The following is a 22,569-nucleotide window of genomic DNA, read 5'->3' on the forward strand; positions in this document are numbered from 1 at the left end:
ATTTCAGCAATCTAGGGTTATGTCTGTACAAAATATATTCAACTGTTCCTCAGCAGCCACTAAGAGGAGGGTATCTGGTTTGGAAACTTCAGGGTTCCTGCTTTGCTTTTGGCAGATTACATGGTTGTGTTGGCATCTTCAAGCTATGACCTTCAGTATGCTCTTGAGTGGTTTTCATCTGTGTGAAGCAGCAGGAGGGACCAGAAATCGCTTCTTGTCCCAGAATGCCTCGGGCTGCCCTACAATAGGCTGAAGTTGTTTGCCTGGGAGAGTGATGTCTGGATGTTCCTAATGGCTCTGTTACCCGCTGCCTCAGATGAGAAGAAAACAATGGATACATAGAGGGATTTTATTTAGTTTTGAAACATGTATAGAAAAAAAAGTTAAAAATCACAAAAACCCACCAGACAAAGAGTGGTTCAAGACACCATCATGAGGACTACACAAACGAGGCACGTGACGTCACCCAGTATGGCGGAGCCGGGGTTGGGACCCGTCAGAAAGCGCCTGGTGGCTGGGTTGCTCCTCACGGGACCCAGCCGGGCCAAGCCCGAAGGAGAGACGTGAGGCCATCCCCCAGTGGGCCCACCACCTGCAGAGGGAACGAAGGTGGAGACCTCGGCGGCCCGATCCCCGGATGCTTAGGCTGGCTCTAGGGACGTGGAATGTCACCTCACTGGGGTGGAAGGAGCCTGAGCTTGTGCGGGAGGTCGAGAGATATCGACTAGAAGTAGTTGGGCTCACCTCTACGCACAGCGTGGGCTCTGGAACCCATCTCCTCGAGAGGGGCTGGACTCTCTTCTACTCTGGAGTGGCCCACAGGGAGAGGCAGAGGGCTAGGGTGGGTTTGCTTGTTGCCCCCCAGCTCAGCCGTCTCGTGTTGGGGTTTACCCCAGTGGATGAGAGGGTCGCATCCTTGCGCCTTCGGGTTGGGGACAGGTCTCTGACTGTCGTTTTGGCCTACGGGCCGGGCGGTAGTGCGGAGTACCCGGCCTTCTTGGCATCCCTTTCGGGGATGCTGGATAGTGCTCCTCCCGGGCACTGGGGGACTTCAACGCCCACGTGGGAAATGACAGTGACACCTGGAGAGACGTGATCGGGAGGAATGGCCTCCCCAATCTAAATCTGAGTGGTGTTTCGTTATTGGACTTCTGTGCTAGTCACGGATTGTCCATAATGAACACCATGTTCAAGCATAAGGGTGTCCATCAGTGCACTTGGCACCAGGACACCCTAGGCAGGAGGTCGATGATTGACTTTGTTGTCGTATCATCAGACCTTCGGCCGCATGTTTTGGACACTTGGGTGTAGAGAGGGGCTGATCTGTCCATTGATCACCACCTGGTGGTGAGTTGGATCCACTGGAAGAGGAAAAAGCCAGACAGACTTGGCAGCCGAGTGTGAAGCGGCCGGGATGAAGATCAGCTCCTCCAAGTCCGAGGCCATGGTTCTCGACTGGAAAAGTGTGTCTTGTCTTCTTCAGATTGGAGGGGAGTTCCTGCCTCAAGTGGAGGAGTTCAAGTATTTCGGGGTCTTGTTCACGAGTGAGGGAAGAATGGAGCGGGAGATTGACAGACGGATCGGTGCAGCTGCCGCAATAATGGGGGCACTGTGCCGGTCCGTTGTGGTGAAGAGAGAGCTGAGTCAAAAAGCGGAGCTCTCAATTTACCGGTCGGTCTACGTTCCTACCCTCACTTATGGCCATAAACTTTGGGTCATGACCGAAAGAACGAGATCCCGGATACAAGCGGCTGAAATGAGCTTCCTCCGTATGGTGGCCGGGCACTCCCTTAGAAATAGGGTGAGGAGCTCGGCCATCCAGGAGAGGCTCGGAGTAGAGCTGCTGCTCCTCCACATCGAGAGGAGCCAGTTGAGGTGGCTCGGGCATCTATATCGGATGCCTCCTGGACACCTTCCTTGGGAGGTGTTCCAGGCACGTCCCACCGGGAGGAGGCCCAGGACACGTCCCAGGACACGCTGGAGGGACTATGTCTCTCAGCTGGCCTGGGAACGCCTTGGGCTCCCCCTGGAGGAGCTGGAGGAGGTGTCTGGGGTATCTCTGCTGAGTCTGCTGCCCCCGCGACCCGGTCCCAGATAAAGCGGAAGATGACGACCGACCGATCACAAAAAAACATGTTACTGAACCTTTATCTGACTGATGTATTTACACTTTAAATCTGAAATGTTTCTTATTTATATGTGTATTGTTTTATGTCAACCTCTTTAATAAATCACGGCCAAAAACAATAAATTAACAAAGATATATGTAAACTTATTTAAGTTCAAATTAATGAAAAATATATATTGAAAGAAATATATATGTATATATATATATATATATATACATATATATATGTATATATATATATATATATATATATATATATATATATATGTATATATATATATATATATATATATATATATATATATATATATATATATATATATATACACATATATGTATATATATATATATATATACAAAACAACATACAAAATATACATTTTAAAGACATTTTAAAATGTCTTTAAAATGCATTTTAAAAACATTTTAATTTGTTCATAAAAAGTTTGTGTATAACTTAATTTAGGTGTTGTTAAATAATAACTGCATAAAAGCATTATTTTTATTCAAACAATTTTATTTTTCTATCTATTCTAGTCGTTTTTCTACAGAAGAAACTTTGGTGTGAAAATATTTTTTTTATTTATGTTTGTTTGAAAATGTTTTTTGTTTTTTAAAGCTGGAAGCATTTCCGGTGATTTGTCTCAAGTTCCTCCTGTCTTCATTTGGAGTGCTCATTTTATTCACATTTACTGTCCGTTTCATTGATCACATTACTGCTGGCATTGACGCCACAACACCGCCCGCGCTGTTTAGATAATAAGACACAAACCGAGTGCATACTTGTTACAAAGCTAGTGTTTGTACGTGAAGGTGTTTTACGGTGTTTTTAACCAATTCTCGAGCAATTATACGTGTTTGTCAGCGTTAATTACAAATATAATGCAACGCATTTATGATTTTAAACGTAATTAAATCAGAAAAGAAAAGACGGCGCGTATGCTTTGTTTTTATGTTTTTAATGCGCTTCTGGAGCAATGAAGATCACAGACAGCCTTTTGAGGAGTTTTAAAGTTGCCAGGACCTATCGACTGAATTCAGAGAAAGTTAATTGTGTGGACTACAGCTCAAATGGTGAACATGCAGTTTCAAGCAGCAACGACGACTGTATTGTTTTATATGACATCCAGGAGGGAAAGTAAGTGTGCAGTTCAGTGTTTTTTAAGCATAAAATGTGTAAATACACTGAATTTATTACTGTTCTGTTCTGCCCCAGGCCGTCCAGCACCCTGTACAGCAAGAAGTACGGAGTAGACCTGATCCGCTTCACACATGGGGAGGCCCATACTGTGATCTTCAGCTCCAACAAACTGGATGGTAAAAACTTATGACAGCCAGTTGACATCACAAGGCATCCAGCGCACTGTGATCAGAAGTGTAACACAAATATGGGGTGCATTCTGGAAATATGAGTTTGCTTTGTGTCTTGCAGATACAATTAGATATCTGTCGCTCACGGACAACAAGTTTATCCGATATTTCCCTGGTCACACTGCAAGGTGAGTAATGTACAATAGCCATATGATGCCTAGACAACGTATTTATACCTCTTAAATTCCTTTTGACATTTTTTTTTTCTAATTGCATCCACAAACTTATAATTCATAATTTGATTTAAGTCTGGACTTTGACTTAGCCGTTCTAATACATAAAAATACACTGCTGGGAGGTGAACCGTTCAGGATTGCCCTGTTTTTCTAACAACTCTGACCAGCTTCCCTGTCCCTGCTGAAACAAAGCATTCCCACAGCATGATACCACCACCACCATAGTTCCTTGTGGAGATGGTGTGTTGATGTGCAGTGTTAGTTTTGTTGTTTGTGTTGGTCTAAGCTTTTAATAATATACATGTGTCAGTCACAATCTACAGACACATTCCCCTTTAATAACTCTACAAGTTATTGGCTATATTAGCAAATAACAAAATAAAATAAAAATGTGTAAAATATTTATTTTGTATTTTTGTCATTAACAAATGCCATGAATAGGTTTTTTTTTTTTTGCATTTTCTGAAAACCTAACAACTTTTGCATAGTGGAGTATTTCAAAACTGGTTCTTTGCTACGTTTATTTGGCTTTATATGGACTTACAGCTCCCTCCTCAAAATGGCCTGCACTCCTCAGCAATTAACGTAAAATGTATTTCTCTAATCAGGGTAACTGCACTCTCTATGTCTCCGGTGGATGAGACTTTCATCTCTAGTTCGTTGGATAAGACGATCCGCATCTGGGATCTGCGTTCTCCCAACTGTCAAGTGAGTGCTGGCTGTGTTATCACAGTCTATTTAGCTCAATCTCCACTTTTCTTTAGAACATGCCACTCGATGTCAGTGATACAAACAAACAAAGAAAAATTAAATATGCCTAAAGGAGAATGTTTTTTTTATTAAATTTTGTTGTCTTCTGTATGTTTTCCTCTGTGTCTCAGGGTTTGACTGACCCTCTGGGAAAACCTGTGTGTTCATTTGACCCGGATGGACTGGTTTTTGCAGCAGGAGTGGAATCACAGGCCATCAAACTGTACGACATTCGGGCCTTTGACAAGGTACAAATCATTGTCAGAAGTGTGAACTGACCTTCAAAAAGCAGCTACTGGTATAACTAATGACATCGATGATCTTCCTGTTTGTATTAGGGTCCCTTTGCATGCTTTGAGGCCAGATTAAATCGGGTCTGTGACTGGACTGGACTGAAATTCAGTAACGACGGGAAGCTTATTCTCATTTGCACCAATGGAGGAGCTGTTCGCATCCTGAATGCCTTCAGTGGATCGGTGCTGCACACTTTTTCAGTAAGACACATAAACACAGAATGGCTAAACTGTATGTGTGACATTCCCAAGCAGAATCAGATTTATTCACCAAGTCTGTGCACAAAAGACAAGGAATTTGGTTCCACTTTGCTTTCAATAAAGACATTTTAAATATAATTACATAAGAAGGGAAATATTATTATAATTTTTTTTTGTAAATACTTACATATACAGTGAAAGAGAAAGACAATGTTGAATTAGTGCAAATATGTGTGGCAACGATCTGGGCACTGATTGATAAGTGTTCATCAGAGACACAGCCTGGGGAAAGATACTGTCTCTGTAACGGCTTGTTTTTTAAAATAGCGTTCTGTAGCGCCAACCTGAAGGTAAAAGTCTAAACAGTTTGTGTCCAGGATGTCTGGGGTCAGAGATTTTAGCTGCCTTTTCCTGATCCTACACCCGTACAAGTCCTGGATGGAGGGAAGGTGAGCCCCGATGATCCTCTGCAAACCTTGGGTTGCTGCAGGAAGTATAGTCTCTGCTGCGCCTTGTTTGGGTTGATGGCGTTGAAGGCTGAGATGAAGTCCACAAACAGAATCCTGGTGTACGTCCCTGGGTGGTTGAGGTGGTGCAGGATGAATTATAGTCCCAAGTTAACTGCGTCATTTGACGACCTGTTTGCCCTGTAAGCAAATTGCAGGGGGTCCGGGCGGGGGCCTCTGATGTCCTTCAAAGGATTTCATGAACGCAGATGTCAGGGGATTGGGATGATGGTGGAGCAGTTGAAGCACAAAGGAACCTCACACAGCTCAAGAGACTTGTTGAAGATTTGAATGAAGACGGGGGTGTGGGAGGTGTGAACAGCTGCTTTTTAAACCTGCAGTAGAAGTTGTCATGGGCCTCTGCCAGACAAAGATTCTGCTCATGGTGGAGGGACAGGCTCCTGTAGGCAGTTATATTTTCCAGACCAATCTAAACTGTTGCTGGGTCATTAGCTGAGAAGGTACTGTAGGTTGGAGTGAAATGAAGCAGACAATGATCAGAACGTCTCATAACAGCCACCTAATATGCATCTTTTAACGCTGTGTAGCAGTGGGCCAGTGTGTTTCCATCCCTTGTGGGACACTTACTATGCTGTCTGTTTTGTAAGATCATTGGAGCGGTTTGCACTGCTAAAATCCCCAACGACAACGATGAGTGTCTGGCTGCAAGTCTGTTATCAGCTTAGCGAGCTGCTTTTAGCCTCTGATGTGTACAACGGTCTAAACAAACAAGGAGAACTCCCTTGGTAAATAGAAAGGTTCACAGTTAATGAAAAATGACTCCAGGTGAGGGCCAAATGTCTACTGTAATATCGTGACATCAGTACAACCCCCACCCCCAAGTATGATCACTGTTATGTAGCTGGAGGTGTCATTTTTTTTTACATGATTTCAGGGCTATAACAACAGTAAGGGCATCTCCCTGGAGGCCTCCTTCACCCCAGACTCACAGTTTGTCATGATTGGTAAGCTGCAGAACATCTTTCTGTTTGGGTCTGGTCCTGTAAGATGGGGGGCATACAGGTACTTGCAAAAGTGTTTAAACATCTTGTTTTTCATTGTGTCATTTACCACCTCAGACTTCAAAGAAGGCCCCCTATAATCATCATTTTTTAAGTCTTGCCACAGATTCCTAATTGGATTTAGGTCTAGGCTTTGCGTCGAACGTTCGCCCCCAGTTTCAAGTCTTTTGCAAGTTTTCTTCCAGAATTGCACTGGGAGGATGGATGGAGCTAAATCCACCCATCCTCCCATCAGCTCTGGTCAGCAGGCAGGAACTCCTGAGCAGTGAGTAACAAAAGGATTTATAAATTAAAAAATATGCTAGACTTGCTGTCAGGAAAGGGCCATATAGCAGTACAATGTAAGAAACCAGCGATGAACAACGAGAACTTGTCAGCATATATTTCGTGAAGAGAGGAGAGGAACATGACAAATGAACCAGACAAGCAAACAGGAGTGATGTGGAGAAGCTGTTGCAGAGGGAAGCAGAGCAGCTGAAGAAGATTTTAGCCAGAGCAGAGCAGAAACTGAAATACAAGAAAATCCAGGGAAAATATCTAACAGAAAATAACTCTAGATGAATAAAGAACACCAAAAAACTAAAGAAAAAACAGAACACAGAGTAAATACTTAAGAAAGCAAGACCTAAAGAACAAAATAATCAGCAAAGAATTGGTCGAAATACATACACCAGAAAATCAAAATCCCAAACACCCTAGGATGGGGGACAGCCACTGCCATGTGTCACAATCCAGATGGTGTATTCAGTGTGATGTGCACTGTTAGTTTTCCTCCACATGATGTGTTTTGTGTGAACTAAAAGATTCCCTGTTGTTTACTTGGTTGCATCTGACCAAAGCACATTGTTCCACATGTTTACTATGTTTCCTATATGGATTGTGGCAAACCACAAAAAGGAAATTCAGCTTTCTTTCCGTGATTACCCTCCTTTATGCCACGCTTCCATAAACAACAGATTTGTAAGTGCACAATAAATAGTTGTCCTGTCCAGATTCTTGCACCTGAGCTGCGGGTTTCTGCAGCTCCTGCAGACTTACTATGGACCTTTTGGCTGTCCATCCTGTCATAGTAGGTTTGCAGCTGTGCCAAAAACTTTGAGATTTCAGATGTTGAAATGAGCGGTTCTCTGTGAGATATTGAAAGCTTGGGATGATGTTTTCTAGCCTAACCCTTTGTCCTCGACCTCTCTGGCATTGCTTGGTCTTCATGACAAAATACATTGAGGTTTGTAGTTGTAATACAACAAAAAGGTTCAATGAGTTTGACTACTTTTGGCAGGCAGTGTGTACAGAGTCTGTCTCGTGCAGGTTCAGAGGACGGACGAGTTCATGTTTGGAGCACTGAAAGTGGGATGAAGGTGGCCGTGCTGGACGGCAAACATCCAGGATCCATCAACACTCTGCAGTTTAACCCCGGATACATGACATTTGCCAGCGCCTGCACAAACATGGTGAGAGCAAACACATTTCATGACATTCACAGAGATGCACTGCTGCACAAAGTGCTTCTTACATTGCTATTCAAGTTAATCTTTACTGTTTTGATGTTTTTCCTACAGTCTTTTTGGCTCCCGTGCATTGATGACTTATAGTGGGTCCAAAACGCTTTCCCATCCAGCAGTGAAGTGGGATATCCTAATGTGTTGGACTCTTTTTGGGCACAGTTACAAACTTGTTACCAGAGTCATTCAGAAGTATTTTTAAATGCTGTTATTGTTGCATTTTTGATGTTTTGTTTGCTCCAGTATTCGGATGCTCTTGAAAAGCCTGTCACCTTTTTTTAAAATAATATTTTAACACCATTTAGGTACACCTAGTTTACAACTTTTATACCATGTCTTTGGCATGTCTTCTTCAATAAACAGTTTTTATTTAAATTTTTAATAAACTGTTTGGAAACCAATTTTGTTTTTACGATTTTTGCTATTTAATCTGTTATCATCCATCCTTCTTCAATGAAACATTTCAGAAACTCAAAAACATCAACAAAATTAACAAAAAGCACAGACAAACATCAATGAAAAGCACTAAGATGCAAAGTTTGCACGCTGCTTCGGAGTATTTTTGTGGGGTAATTCTTACATTTAAAATTAACATTTTATAGCTTAATAATATATGATACTTAATCACAAAGCTTGAGGATTTAATTAGGTTTTCCAGTTGTATACATTCATATTTAGTACAATACATAAGCCTTGTCGGTATAACATTTTACTTGACTTTTATAGTGCAGCTCAGAGGTGTCCAAACCTGTCAGGTCAAAAGTACTCGAGGGCCAAAAACTGATTTTTGTTTTTTTTTTATAAAAAATGCAGAAGTAAGTTTATCATGTCATGATTTATTTTTATAATTCATGTTTAGTTTACCTAGAATAAACTAAACATGCCTAAATAAATAAAAAGTTTTTTTTTTTCTCAAATGCCTTTATTAAATAAAAGATTTCCTAAATTATTTTGGGAGGATTGTTTTCTACTTTTGTTTAGGAATTCAATCTTGTGGCTGAGCAACACGAACAACATATGGGTCAGTCTTTCTTCAAAAACATTTGCTGTATTTAGCCAAATTTAATGGATATATGTGCCTAAGTCTGCCTCTGTGAAAACGTCGCTGATGTTTGAGGCCTTATTTACTAATAAAACTTGAGTGTTGTGTCTAAAGTTTTCTATTTTAAGAGGATTTTAATTTGTCGGTAAAAATCTTGCCATAAATGTTTTTTAAAGCAGCCATCAGCATCAGCCACTTGTGCAGGCAGGCCAACAGTTTTAAAATCTAGTCGGGGGCAACATAAAATAAAGGGCCGTAAATGGGCCCCGGGACGCACTTTGAACGCCCCTGGTGTAGCTCAATGTAGACTACGGTAGTTTGTTTAGATGGTTATAAGCTCAAAATCTGCTCTATTGGCACAAACAAGGAATCTGACTTCGGTTTCCAACCCTCACAATGTACCAACATTAGCTATAAACATATAAACTTCAGAGGAAATAAATTGGAGGAAACGCTCAGTATAAATGTGATTTTTGCACATTTCATAATTATGTCTCCCATATCGTCAGGGTGAACATTTGTATTTTCATTAGAAAAGGATTGCAAACTTGATAAAATAGAGTGGCGTTATAGAGAATATAACTTTGACCTGAAAACTGTGAAGGAACCCTGAGAATCACAGATAATGAGTTGTCTATGTGTCTATGCGCTTATTCATCTATAACTGTGTTTTCCTGAGGTAGAGGAGAGGGGTGGGAGCCATGCTGAATAATGTATACATGCTTGGGTAATGTACTCACCACAGACTGAATAATGGATGATCCCATCACAGGTAACCTCACAGGCGCACGCTTATCTTTCTCTCACCGACACCCATGTGTATGTGTATGTTTGATCAAACCACGTGTGGAAGGATGAATAAAAGAAATCAGTTGCGACAGCTTAACTGTTTACCAGTTTAATGAAACGTTCTTTAAACTTTTACTACTTTCCTCTAGCATGCTTTTATAATTTTTGTGTTAGGTGATGGTGATGGAGACATTTATACAGATATTTTATAATCTTTTGGAGCTCCTCTTACAATAGTGATGGTGTTGTGTTTCATGTTATACAGTGCCTTGCAAATGTATTGTTTCTCCTTCAGCGTTTTCACCTTTTCATACATTACAACCACATACGTCAATGTATTTTAGGAGAATTTTATGTAAAAGACCAAGACAACGTGGTACATAGTTGTAAAGAAATAATGACATTCTTGGTTCTCAAATAAAAATCTTAGTTTTTTGGTGTCCATATGACGTTACAGCTGCAAGTTTTCTACTCAAAACAACTCTTGCCAAAGGTTCTTTATTGGATTTATGTCTAAGCCATACTATCACACAAATATGCTTTGATCTGAATCACTTCCGTGTAAATCTGGTTGTACGTTTAGGGTCGTTGTCCCGCCGGAAGGTTAACCTCTGCCCCGGTCTCGATTTATTTGCAGTCTCTAATAGGTTTTCTCCCAGTGTTGCCCTGTGTGTTCATTCATTTTCCCATCAACTCTTACCGGCTTCCTTGTTTTTAAGGTCAACATTGTTTGCTCAGGTTGTTGTTTTTCTGCCACACAAAGCATTTTGCATATAGGCCAAAAAGTAACATTTTGGTCTCATCTGGCCACGGCACCTTCTTCCACATATCTGCAACTATTACATATTTTTTTATTAGAAGTGCACAACTAATAGTTGTCCTGTTAACAGATTATTTCACTTAAGCTTTGGATCTCTGCACCTCTTCCAGAGTTGCATCTGAGCCTCTGCAGACGTGCTGGACTGTTTTCATTTTCAACTGGCTAGATGAGGTCAGATGTTTATAGCTTGACATATTCCACTGGATTTTATTTATGGGTTTATTTGTGAAACATTTTTAAAATCATGTATAATTTCCCACTGAAGTTCAAGGTTGTGACAAAATGTCAAATGTAAATACTTTTGTAAGGAACTGTCTGATAAAATGCTACACTGTGAGTTTTTTTTTAAGGTTCCATGTACCTGTATCTGTCCTACTCTTCTTCATTCACTGGTCATAGGCACAAGATGTACTGACTACAGGTACATGGGAAGGGGGAACTATGTTCAAATGTAGCGATCGGATTCTTGCCTGGTGTCGCATTTCTGTGACCAGGTGCCTGGAATTTGAGATCATGCTGTTGCGTCTGCCTGATTGTCCATTCTTTGTGAAGGAGTGCTAAAATGTCATTACACGCAACACAGAAGCTGCTTCTGGAAACAAAGTTTTGACTTCTGCTGTGAACATCTCTGGATCTCCACACCAATTCAAGACAGGACAGGGAGTGACCCATTTAAGACTCTCCCACCGAGACTATTAACGCCGCTGCCATCAATACGCAAAGCGTTTTAGATCACTCATTGGGGAGGCATATCCACTGACAGGCACGTTATTACTCATTGGCCACACTTCCGCAGATTGTGTTTCAGGTGTTAAGGAGCTCCCGAGTCATCCTCCAGGCGTTTATGTCACTTGTACGTGTGGCTGCGTCTGTCTGCCATCGGAGGAGAGGCCGCTCACCTGCAGAGAGAGGACACTGAAGACCTGGACAGGGTTTCTGTTGCATGAGAGGAACAGGAGACTGTTAACACTGACTGCCAAAAGATGTCACACCAAACTGGAATTATTGGTAAGTCGGTCTTCAAATTAAAGCTTGCAGTAAATCTAAATTTAAATAAGATGATTGGTTTTTTTTTTTGGGTCATTTGCAACACTTCTGAGCAACAAGTCTGCAAATGTTTGGTAAAAATGTGAAAAACTTTTTCAGGTTGAATTCAAATGAAGTGACAAAGTCGTGCAAATATTTAAAATGTCTGCAGTTTTGATGATGAACTCAACCTTTTTTTGTTCATTCATCAGCAGTGTGCATGTATGTGTTTAATGGAGTTTACTAACTGGAGCATTAGGGGGCCTGGTTGATGGAAGTTTTCCTCTTTCTCAACCGGATCTTACATCATTTATGAGATCGGAGGGTTCAGTAACCACAGTGAGAAAAGCACTACACTAAATAAAGATTTTCTGTATTGAAATATATTTTAATTTCAGAATTTGAATTTGTTGTTGTCCAGAAACTGTCAGTGGTTGGTCGGTGTGTGAGTCCGTTTAAGTGTGTGAATACTTGGCTGTGGATCAAATTGAGTCACAGCTTCTTACTTACCAAACTCTGTCTCAGTTGCTTTCATCTGCCTATCATCTGTTTGTTTGTTTTGCATTATGTCTAATTACTGCAGCTACACCGGAGCTTAAACAGTTCCTGGCTCGAGCGAGAAGAGGTTCCATTAGAATAATGAAGATCATAATCAGCAATGGTAAACATTTCTTCCATTTCTTCCATTCCAGTAAGCCTCTTATTGAAGTTAGGTGTGCATTTTTCCAGATTTTATTCTTATCTTCTGCAGAAGAGTTGGTGTTAGATTCGTACAGAGAGCCGGTGCAGAGCTGGGACAAGGACTACGATCAGTTTCTGCTTCCTCTTCTCACGCCTCAGGAGCCCTGCTACATCCTTTACCGTCTGGATTCCCAGAATGCACAGGGATACGAGTGGATATTCATCGCTTGGTCACCTGACCAGTCACCAGTATGTCTGGAAATTAGCCTTGGTTTTATATTTTTTTGGCAGAGCCATAAACAACAGAGAGGCTGAGAGAAAATAAGCCATGTTGCACAAAAAAAAAATGTTATTTGTTTTAAATGTACTTACTTCTTTATGTTTTGCTTAGGAGCCACATGTTCTTGTAGTCTTTTAATGTGGTTCTACTCTTTGGATTTTTGCTGCTTATTCACAAATTGTGAGTTCAGTGCCTGGCCATTTTAGGATAAATGTTACAAAAGTAAAACTGGAAAAAGTTCAATGATTGCAAAAGGTCTGGCTCTTTGGAAGCAAAATATAAAGGAGCAATTGGTAGTTAATTGGTAGTCACTTTTTACATGCTAAAATTACAACAACCTTCATTTCAGTTTAATTAGTTTTGAATAAACATATATATACAAAGAAATAAAATATTTGTCAAAGAACAATATTCTTAAAAATCAAACTGAACTCATATTTCTTGACATTTTCTTTCCATTATTTTCCACATTTTCTTTCCTTATGGGGAGTTAAAGGGACCCAAAAAAGAAATAATCTCCAACCTATAATAATCTTTTTGCTAATTGTGTCCAAGCAGCAGTGTTAAACCGACGGCTTTTGCTACTTTTTTCATTTGGATTGTAATTTTATTGTAAAATGAATAAATTAGACCCTGATGGTTACAGCCGCTGTCACTGTCCTTCTGTGAAGGTGAGGCAGAAGATGATGTACGCTGCGACCCGTGCCACGCTGAAGAAAGAGTTTGGAGGAGGTCACATCAAAGACGAAATGTTTGGCACAGTCGAGGTGTGTAGAAGCCCCTCCAATGCATCCTGATAGCTCAACCGGTCGTCTCCTGATGGGTATTAATCAGCAGCCTTTTGTTGTCTTTCTTTCTGCAGGATGATTTGTGCTTTCACGGATACATGCGCCACAGATCCTCCTGCTCCTCTCCAGCTCCTCTTACAGCAGCCGAGCAGGAGCTACAACGAATTAAAGTAACAGAGGTGCTCGTGAAATCATATGCACTGTCAGAAGGTGTTACAGGGCCTTGCAAAAGTACCCACATGCCTTGGAACCTTTTCAATAAAAGTTGGTTATTGAATGTTTTTCCATTGGTTTTTTCCATTGATATTTCATTGGGCAGACCAACGCAAAGTAGTAAAGAATTGTGATGTAGAAGGAAAGCAATACATGTTTTTAGAAATACTTTACTATTAAAAATCAGAAAAATTATGTATTAAATTGTATCCATCCCCTTTCAATCTGATATCCCTAAATAAAACCTAATGCAAACAATTGTCTTCAAAGGTCAGTTTAAATACACCTCAGTTCTGTGAGGCCCCCAAGATGTGTTAGAGAACATTAGTGAGCAAATAGCATAATGAAAACCAAGCAACAACATCAGAAAAAGTTTAGGAGGAGTCAAAAGCAGGGTTAGGTTATAAAAAACTCCTAAGCTGTGAACATCTCATTATAGTCCATTATACGAAAGAGTATGGGACAACTGCAGATCTACCAACACATGGTTGTCCAGCTAAACCAGACAGTCCAGAAAAAGAAAGCATTAATCAGAAAAACAGATAATCATTAATCAGAGAATTAGAGAAGCATGATAACTCTGGAGGACCTGCAGAGTTTCAGAGTTCAGGTGAGAGAATCTGTTCATCTATTACTCATTCTCATCCCCAATTTTCTATTTATGGAAGTGTGGTGAGAAGAAAACCCTAAACACAGCATTCCCAACAATAAACGTGGTGGTTGCATCATGCTCTGGGGAGGCTTTCGTTTAGCAAGGACAGAGAAGCTGGTTAGAAATAATGGGATGAAAGATGGAACTAGAGATCAAATCATATTCGTCTGTTAGAAAGGCCCAGTCAAAGACCAGGTCTAAATTCAATTGAGAATCTATGGCAAGACTCTCAGAAGCCCTCTACTAAAATTGACTGAGCTTGAAGTATTTTGCAAAAAAGAATGAGACAAAAATCTGTCTTTAGATCTGCCAAGAAGGTAGAAACATGGCCCAAAAGACTTGCAGCTGTAAGTATTAGCCTTGAGGAGCTAAATACAAAAGCATTCTGCACTTTTCTTTTCTTTTTTAATGAATTGTTAAATAGATTGAAAATCATGCATCCTCCCTTCCACTTCATAATATCTAACTACTTTGTGCTGATCTTTCACATAAAATTCCAACAAAATGCATAAAAATTTGTGGTGGAAAAAAGCTAAAGGGTTATGAATGCCTTTAGGGGGCTGCATGTACAACGCGTGTCTTTATTGTTTGTGCTTGATGTAGTTTTTTTTTTTTTTGTTGTTGTCTGGGTAGGTTGATCTTTTTTATACAAGAATTACAAAAGTGTTTGCATTTCAGTTAATAAAAATTTAAGAAAATAATTGCTTTTTGGCTGCAGGATGAACGGAGAATAATTGGAACTCCAACAGCTCGAGCGAGGGTCTGTCAACACATCACATCTTTGCTTATTCACTCATTTTATAAATGATGCATTATGAGAGCTGATTTCATAATCGGTCTGCTCTTTTTTCTCCAGGTCACAATGGAGTTTGGTTTAGACAAGAGAGCACAGACTCTTCAGGGTCTTGCGTTTCCTTTACAAGAAGATGCCAAACGAGCTCTGCAGCAACTCAAGCAGAAACGCATCAACTACATACAGCTGGTGAGCCCAAAAACAGCGCCACTGTGTTATCAGTGGATAGCCTTTGTTCAAACTGTAGTTTTTATCTCAGTTATATGGAGTAACGCTTGTACATGATTTAGTCTCTCAGAATTTGCTTGCATATGTTGTGTTACAGAGCCTGGATGTAGAAAGAGAGACGATCGAACTGGTTCACACCAATCCGACAGAAATCCATGAGCTTCCCTTCAGGATTCCCACAGATTCCCCACGATATCACTTCTTCGTCTTCAAACATTCCCATCAAGGCCAGCTGCAGGAGGCTCTGGGTCAGTATGCGGTCAGCTCTGCTTATGGGAGATGGAAATATGCATAAAAATAAATTATGTCAGAAGTTTCAGTTTCTTTTTGCATGTTTCCACTGTTCTTTTTTTAGCAGTTTATCCTTGGTGATAAGCTACAAGTCTTGAAGCTTGGAAGGCTTCCTTGCCATCACCCTAATCTTTAGCTCCCTCCACAGGTTTTCAATCGAGTTTAAGAAGTTTTTGGCTCCACTCCAAATCCTTAATATTACTTCCAGTTAGAAGAAACATGTTGGTATAATTAAATTATTTTTAACCCAAATCTAGTTTGAATAATCTGGGCTGAACTATTTATTGACCTCTTTCTACTATTTTGTCCAGTAACATTTAAGCCGAGCTCTGTTTTTATGTTCTATATCTTTTCCAGCTACAGTTAAAAATATAAAAGTGTGCAAATGTATCATTTTGGTGAAAATGATAAATTTCCAGTGCCTCGCAGATTTTTGTGACTGATTGGACTGTTAAGAGTCACGTTAACCATGACCTTTATGAGAATGTCAGTCTTAGTGTTTCCCCACAGCTTCCTGTCCTTATGATGTGCCAACCACACACTCAGAGCTTTACAAATCAGTTCTGTTACACACTCCAACAATGAATGAAATGACTGCGTAATGCGAAAGGATGTCTTCCACTGAGTGTTTTTACTCATCTCGGACATTCCTCTCAGCTGTGCGGAGGCTTTGGTGTTTTCATTTCCTGCTGCACCTTTCAGCGGCAAAGGAGACTCAAACTGATATAGCAGCTCCAAAAAACTTTTCAGCCTGAGATCTAGGATGTTTTATATCTGACATGCTCAGCCCAAGTGTGAATCATTCTTTATAATGAGCTTTCTTAACTGAATCTGTGATACAAAAGATGTTTTTTTCTAGCCATAATTGGATTTTGATCCTAAATATTTGCTCTTAAAAAGCAATTAGAGAAGCTGAGGTTTGCTTTATGAAGTTTTTGGTACATTTTGACTGAGCTACAAAAGTTAATCAGAGTTATCCTTGATGCTGTCTAACAGTGATGTATTCAGGTAGTTTATTAAATCTTACTTAGCCTGGACTTTAGAAACAAACTCAGCTGGTTACAGTTTCTGAACAATTGCTTCAAACCCTGTTATACTCAATGCAAACTGCCTTGACTTCACTGCACTGCAGTTACTTTGGAAAACGTCCTTCACTGTGAATGGCATAACGAACACTTTCCATAGTCACCACATATGTCTTTGCAATTATGAGGCATTGTCCTGCACCTCTCACACACATTCCAGGTGTTACAACACCTTACCATAATGATCCCTAGCCCACAGTTCTTAGCAGCAACATTTGAAGATCACATCAAGTTAGCACATCACTACTGTCATGAGGAGGTTGTAAACTTGGCATGAGACAAATCCTGCTATATCCAAACCAAACCCATAGACTGCCACCACTAAAAACATGCTCCACCCAGGATCCCTGTGAGCTACCACAATCATAATGGTCCACCAAAACTTCTCATTGAGTTTTTGTGCATGCCAAACAACCCTCAGGTAACTCTCACTCTTAACACCTAAATGGGGAAACCATAGCTTTCTTATTAACAATTTGAAGACCTTGTAAAGATCTTGCATCATCCAAACCTTTGCTTGACTTTCTTCTCTCTCTCATAGCAAGGCATCTTTACAGTGTGAAAATACTTGTAGTCTTTAGCTCCTTTCAGATCATTGTTCCACAATAAATACAAAACCTCAAATCCCCACTTTGTCCTTTCACATCATACAAGTTAATCTGTCCAGATATTGGGTCCTGTGTGCTTTAAAAAATGCTGTTGAGATTGTGGGGCTAAAGGGGTGGGGCTTTTAACTGGCTGCATCCACCTGAACAATGCCTAAGATGTGTAGAGGTTTTCCTGAGGTGAAAACCCCAAAATGAATAAGCAAAAACATAAACCATCAGGACCTCCTTCAGTTTGCTTATCACTGTGGAGTTGGAGTTGAAGATGCCATCATACATCTGCTTCAACAAACCCACTGTCATCTGGACAAAGTCAGTAGCACTGTGAGGATCACGTTCTTTGATTTCTCCAGTGCATTTAATACAATCCAACCTGATTTGCTTTGTCAGAAACTCCAGAAGACTCAGGTGGAGGCCTCAACAATCTCCTGGATCAAAGACTACCTGACAAACAGACCACAGTTTTTGAGACTGAAGGGTTATGAGTCTAACCAGGTAGTCAGCAGCACAGGAGCACCACAGGGGACTGTACTCTCACCATTCCTTTTCACTCTGTACAGCTCAGACTTCCAGTACAAGACAGACTCCTGTCATCTGCAGAAATACTCAGATGATTCTGCAGTTGTGTGGTGGATCAGAGATGGACAAGAAGCTGAGTACAGGAAGGTGGTGGACCGCTTTGTGGCATGGTGTGGAAACAATCATCTCATTTTGAACATGACTAAAACAAAGGAGATGATTTTAGATTTTAACAGAAACAGGAATAGGTCAAAAACTATTTCCATCATGGGAGAAGAAGTGGAGGTGGTGCAGGAGTATAAATACCTCAGTGTTCACCTGGACAACAGACTGGAGAGGAGATGCAACTGTGAAGCCATCTACAAGAAGGGACAGAGCAGACTGTACTTCTTGAGGAAACTTAGGACCTTCAGTGTTTGCAGCAAAATGCTGCATATCTTCTATAAGTCTGTTGTGGAAAGTGTGATCTCTTCTGCCATCATCTGCTGGGGAAGCAGCATCAGAGCCACAAACTTAAAAAAGCTCAACAAGTTGATAAAAAAGGCTGGCTCTGTTCTGGGGACTCCTCTGGAACCTCTGGAGATCATTGTGGAAAGAAGGATTCTTCATAAAATGTAGAACATTATGGAGAACCCTGAGCATCTTCTTCATGAGACTGTTCTACAACAACAGAGTGTCTTCAGTCAGAGGCTTCTTCAGATGTGCTGTAAGACGGAGCGCTACAGGAGATCCTTCCTGCCCACAGCCATCAGCATCTACAATGCCTCTAAAGAAGCCTGAATAAAATGAGCTACAACAATAAATTTCCCTTTGGGTTGAATAAAGTATTTTTCAATTGATTTAATGAGTTTTCAGACACTGCGAGGGTTTATTTTCAAAAAAGCGACTGGTGACAAATCTAGCGACTTTTTTCTGTTTTATTGGAGACTTTGGTGACTTTGGTGACTTCATGTGAAATAATCATTCTGCAGTAACTGTACTCAGCGAGCAGCGAGTACTGCCGTGATCTCCTCCCACTTTCCAAGCACTGACGGGTGATCAGTCTGTAGCCTCATCATGCAAACCCCCCTGCAGTCCAAGCAGAGAGGAAACGCACTCCTCTTTCTGTGTCCTCATTGCAAATGAATCACACATGCGCAAAGCGGTTGATCGCTGAATTGCAAAGTGGGATGTACGTACAATGTAAATATGATTGCATTTATTTATATTCTAACAAGATTAATTTATGTTGTGTGGGTTCAGGCACAGTGTTGTAGTTCTAAGCACATTTATTGTTTTTCAGCCACTTTTTGTCATGCCACCATTGATATTCCTCTCTCCTACAGCCTAGATCATAATTACATGACCAAATATGCAAATTAGACGATGACCTCATCTCCCAGAGACTTTTAGGACAGCCAATAGCAACCTTCATTGCTAAGAAGTTGGCAAAAGTTTCGTTTTCAAAGCTATTTAGTGCCTTAAATTCAAGCAAGTTGTTTTGGACCATTCTCAACATATTAATATATGTTTCAGATTCTGCAGAGGACCATATTTCTCAGATCAGTTGGCCTCTGGAAGATCTTGTGTTCTCCTGCTTCTGCAGCTTTCCTTGCTTTGTATCATATCACTACATCACACTTGGTCCACAATCCAGTATTTTTTCCCCACAGTTCATAGTGGTTACAGGTTTATGACTACCTTCCAAGGTGGATCCGGCTGTAATATTGCTGAGTTGACTTTAACCCCCCTGTTCCTTGTCAGGACCTTTCAGTTGACCATGAGGCATAAAGAACTTGTGTCGATCACAGAACAAAAAGAAGATCTGAAAGCTGCTTTTATGGTATTATTTATAGATTTTCTATTTACCTTTAAGCTTCTTTCCAACTTGAGGCATTAAAGACGACTCTTGTAACAATTATGGTAAAATGTGCCTTTAGGAGTCACTTTAAATTCTGTGTAATTTCTTTAGATTATGGGTTCTCAAACTTTTGTAACTACTACCACCTTATCAGACACCAAGTTTTTCTTTTACCACCATACCAGGAATTCTCACACTTGAGGTCCAAATCTGATTTTCTCGATAAGATCAAAGGTCTGGAACAACTAGTAATGAGTAACTCCGTTTTATTACATTTGAAACAAGTTACAAGCAAATTAAATGGCATGTTATGCTTGCAATTGATTGTTTCAACCAAAGTCTCACTGATATTTGATAGTAAAGCATAATTGGCACTTTAATTTTATAATAATTTTACCTTAAACTTAACTTATTTATTTTCATTACCCATTTGTTTAAACACAAGAATAAACAAGACAAATAAATGGAACTTCAAGTGCAGCAAAACACTGAAATTAAAGCAACTAAGGTCAATGTTACTGATGCACAGTGACATTTAGACAGGAATCCTGAATCTTTCACACTCATAACTCCATGCATCTTGTCTCAGTCGAATGCATCATATTTAGAGACAATCTTTGCTATTTAGTTAATTTATTTTGGTGTCTAAATATGTGTGTCTTTTTGGTCCTGTATGGTGTTTTAAAGTGCCTTATAAATAAAGCTAGATTGTATCTATAAAAGTAAGAAGCCCTGTTGGCAAATCCTACTATTTTTCTGACTTGCAACTAGAACGTTGTGAGCTTGAGTTCGATGTTTTCTGACATCCAAGTTACATCAGAGGTAAATGAACTTCTGCTTAAAGCAAAGATCAGTGTGCATGAACTGCTCATCGTTTGGCAGGTTCATTTGCTCTACGTAATAGCTAACTAGGTTAGGATTTTGCTTGTAAATATCTCATACCAATACTTCTTCTGAGTTGCTGGATGTCATATTGGTTGTTAAAGTGAGCTAAAACGTCTATGCCAGCAACCTAAGAGTGCGACCTAACATGTGCAAGCATATATCACTATGTAAACACCATCTGATTAACTCCATGTCTCCTCCAGTGTTCATATACTCAATGCCTGGCTACACCTGCAGTATCAAGGAGCGGATGCTGTACTCTAGCTGTAAGAACAGGTTACTGGATGAGGTGGAGAGAGACTACCAACTGGAAGTCACCAAGAAGGTACAGGTCATCTCAATAAATCCATATAATCAGTAGATTTATATTCAGTAATGACCACCAATGAGTTGGTCACTATCCTCTGGTTTAGATGGAGATAGACAGCGGTGATGGTCTGACAGAAGACTTCCTGTATGAGGAGATGCACCCCATGGAGCACACCCTAAAGCAGGCCTTCGCCAAGCCCCGTGGACCTGGAGGGAAGAGGGGCAACAAACGCCTCATTAAGGAGACAGGAGAGAACGGGGAAGAAAATTAGACACTACATCCACAGATTATATGCAAGCAAATTTTTAGATAGTTTTTGAAATTATCAGTTATTTCTCTGCTACACTTCTAGCCACTACTTATTTATTTTATTCAAAGACAAAGTTTTTAAAGTGAAATTAAGTCTTTCCTAAAGTAAAACCCATAAGACACTACAGTGATGCGTCAATATGCAGATACATTTTTTCCTGTCTTTTCCGCTGTCTTCTGAAACTCCTTATGTCCAACATTGAGCCAGTGAACACATGGGGACATCATGAAGCCAAAGTTTTTACAGATCCACACCAAACGTTTGAAACTGAACATTACTGCTGAGCGTAAACTTAACATAACAGCCATTTCACCTGTTGTTAAAGTTAGTTTAGCGTTTTTCTGTGATAATTTATGTTGAAGGCCTGCTAAGATGTACAGGGCACTCCACAGTTATTGGAACCCCAGTTAAACAAGTGTAAGGAATCTTAAAATAAATTAATCTTTTATCTCAGTAGTCTTCTCTCAGTGAAAAAACCAAACCAGTAATTTAAGAACATTTATTCAGTGGAGAAACATATTTGGTATAACAATGTTGTGTCACAGAAGTGCGTTTTCCTTAGCATCTCTTCAAAAGGGGAAAGACAGGAGACTACTCCATTTAAACAAGGCAGAAGTGTGTTGCTGTTCTAAGTCACGAAGTTGTTATAGAGGTAATAATATCAATAATAAAATATAAAAATATATAACATTGTTTTCATCACATGCACCTGATGTGATTGCACTGTGATTTTAGCCAGTTCAAGCTAATTTTATTTTATATCTCCTATTAAATTATGTACATTGAAATAAATAAAATAATTGAGAAAAAATAAAATTCTCAGAAAGATATAATTTAAGAAAATGTTTAAAGCTTAAAGCAACTGGAAGTGAAAGAGGTTCTGAGTTTAACTTGCCACCATGCACATTGGGGAGGATGAGGAAGATCAAACTAAATCTCCGAAGCTCACTGCTCGAGAACTGCAGCAGGAGATCTTGGGGGTCACCAAGTCTCCATGACAACCATTAGATGCCATCTACATGCCAACCAATGGTTTGGGAGCCCTACTGAGAAAAAGCTTTTTCTCTCTTTCTATCACAATCGTAAATCGGTAGAGTTTGCTAAACATTGCCTGGGCTTTTACTGGTAAGATGAAATGAGAGTAAACTTTTCAGCAACAAACACTCCTCAATAATGTGAAACAAAGGATGAATCTGTGGAAAAACATACCTGTGATGCTGTGGGCCTGTTTTTCATTAAAAGGCCTGGGGAGTCTTAGAGGGCATGGCATGATGATGTCTTTGAAATAGCAGGAGATTTTAAATAGGAGCCACAAAGTTCATAATCAAGGATTCTTGGATTAAAATTTGGTACAAGCAACCACGCTCTGTTTGAAAAGGAAACCTTTCATGCTGTTTTTTTTTCCAGTACTTTGCACTGCTTTGATGAAATAATTGATCCGTCTCTGCTCCAGCTTTGGCCTC

General features: G+C 40.2%; 2 protein-coding genes across 4 annotated transcripts; both read left to right on the plus strand.

Moving 5' to 3' along the window:
* The first annotated feature begins 2,891 nt into the window (after positions 1 to 2,891).
* On the plus strand, positions 2,892 to 8,350 carry LOC124857185 (WD repeat-containing protein 82-like). 2 transcript variants are annotated; one of them, XR_007035525.1, is made up of 9 exons: positions 2,892 to 3,266; positions 3,345 to 3,445; positions 3,561 to 3,627; positions 4,284 to 4,383; positions 4,557 to 4,673; positions 4,764 to 4,919; positions 6,321 to 6,390; positions 7,612 to 7,672; positions 7,756 to 7,896. XR_007035525.1 is itself a non-coding variant. In XM_047348341.1 (9 exons), the coding sequence occupies exons 1-9, from the start codon at positions 3,106 to 3,108 to the stop codon at positions 8,037 to 8,039; spliced, it is 948 nt and encodes a 315-aa protein (XP_047204297.1). In that variant the 5' UTR covers positions 2,896 to 3,105; the 3' UTR covers positions 8,040 to 8,350. The 2 variants fall into 2 exon arrangements, 1 of the variants encoding a protein (XP_047204297.1); XM_047348341.1 differs by lacking the exon at positions 7,612 to 7,672 and adding an exon at positions 8,007 to 8,350 and having other exon boundaries at positions 2,896 to 3,266; positions 7,756 to 7,898.
* Positions 8,351 to 8,502: 152 nt separating this feature from the next.
* Positions 8,503 to 21,559, plus strand: LOC124857184 (twinfilin-2-like). Of its 2 annotated transcripts, XM_047348338.1 has the most exons (10): positions 8,503 to 11,608; positions 12,210 to 12,287; positions 12,378 to 12,556; positions 13,259 to 13,354; positions 13,450 to 13,554; positions 14,959 to 15,000; positions 15,097 to 15,222; positions 15,359 to 15,509; positions 20,690 to 20,811; positions 20,900 to 21,559. In XM_047348338.1, the coding sequence occupies exons 1-10, from the start codon at positions 11,584 to 11,586 to the stop codon at positions 21,065 to 21,067; spliced, it is 1,092 nt and encodes a 363-aa protein (XP_047204294.1). In that variant the 5' UTR covers positions 8,503 to 11,583; the 3' UTR covers positions 21,068 to 21,559. The 2 variants fall into 2 exon arrangements, with proteins under 2 accessions (XP_047204294.1, XP_047204295.1); XM_047348339.1 differs by lacking the exon at positions 14,959 to 15,000 and having other exon boundaries at positions 13,450 to 13,587; positions 15,109 to 15,222.
* The last annotated feature ends 1,010 nt before the right edge of the window (positions 21,560 to 22,569 follow it).

Source organism: Girardinichthys multiradiatus, chromosome 20, assembly GCF_021462225.1.
Source record: "Girardinichthys multiradiatus isolate DD_20200921_A chromosome 20, DD_fGirMul_XY1, whole genome shotgun sequence".
Lineage (NCBI taxonomy): Eukaryota > Metazoa > Chordata > Actinopteri > Cyprinodontiformes > Goodeidae > Girardinichthys > Girardinichthys multiradiatus.

What these genes read in the sequence shown, in the direction of transcription:
- LOC124857185 (XM_047348341.1), top strand. Translation starts at nt 3,106, where the DNA reads ATGAAGATCACAGACAGCCTTTTGAGGAGTTTTAAAGTTGCCAGGACC. An exon ending in CAGCTCCAACAAACTGGATG is followed by an intron (nt 3,446 to 3,560) that starts GTAAAAACTTAT and finishes TGTGTCTTGCAG; the next exon opens with ATACAATTAGATATCTGTCG. An exon ending in TGCGTTCTCCCAACTGTCAA is followed by an intron (nt 4,384 to 4,556) that starts GTGAGTGCTGGC and finishes TCTGTGTCTCAG; the next exon opens with GGTTTGACTGACCCTCTGGG.
- LOC124857184 (XM_047348338.1), top strand. Translation starts at nt 11,584, where the DNA reads ATGTCACACCAAACTGGAATTATTG. An exon ending in AACGAATTAAAGTAACAGAG is followed by an intron (nt 13,555 to 14,958) that starts GTGCTCGTGAAA and finishes TTTTGGCTGCAG; the next exon opens with GATGAACGGAGAATAATTGG. An exon ending in CCAGCTGCAGGAGGCTCTGG is followed by an intron (nt 15,510 to 20,689) that starts GTCAGTATGCGG and finishes TGTCTCCTCCAG; the next exon opens with TGTTCATATACTCAATGCCT.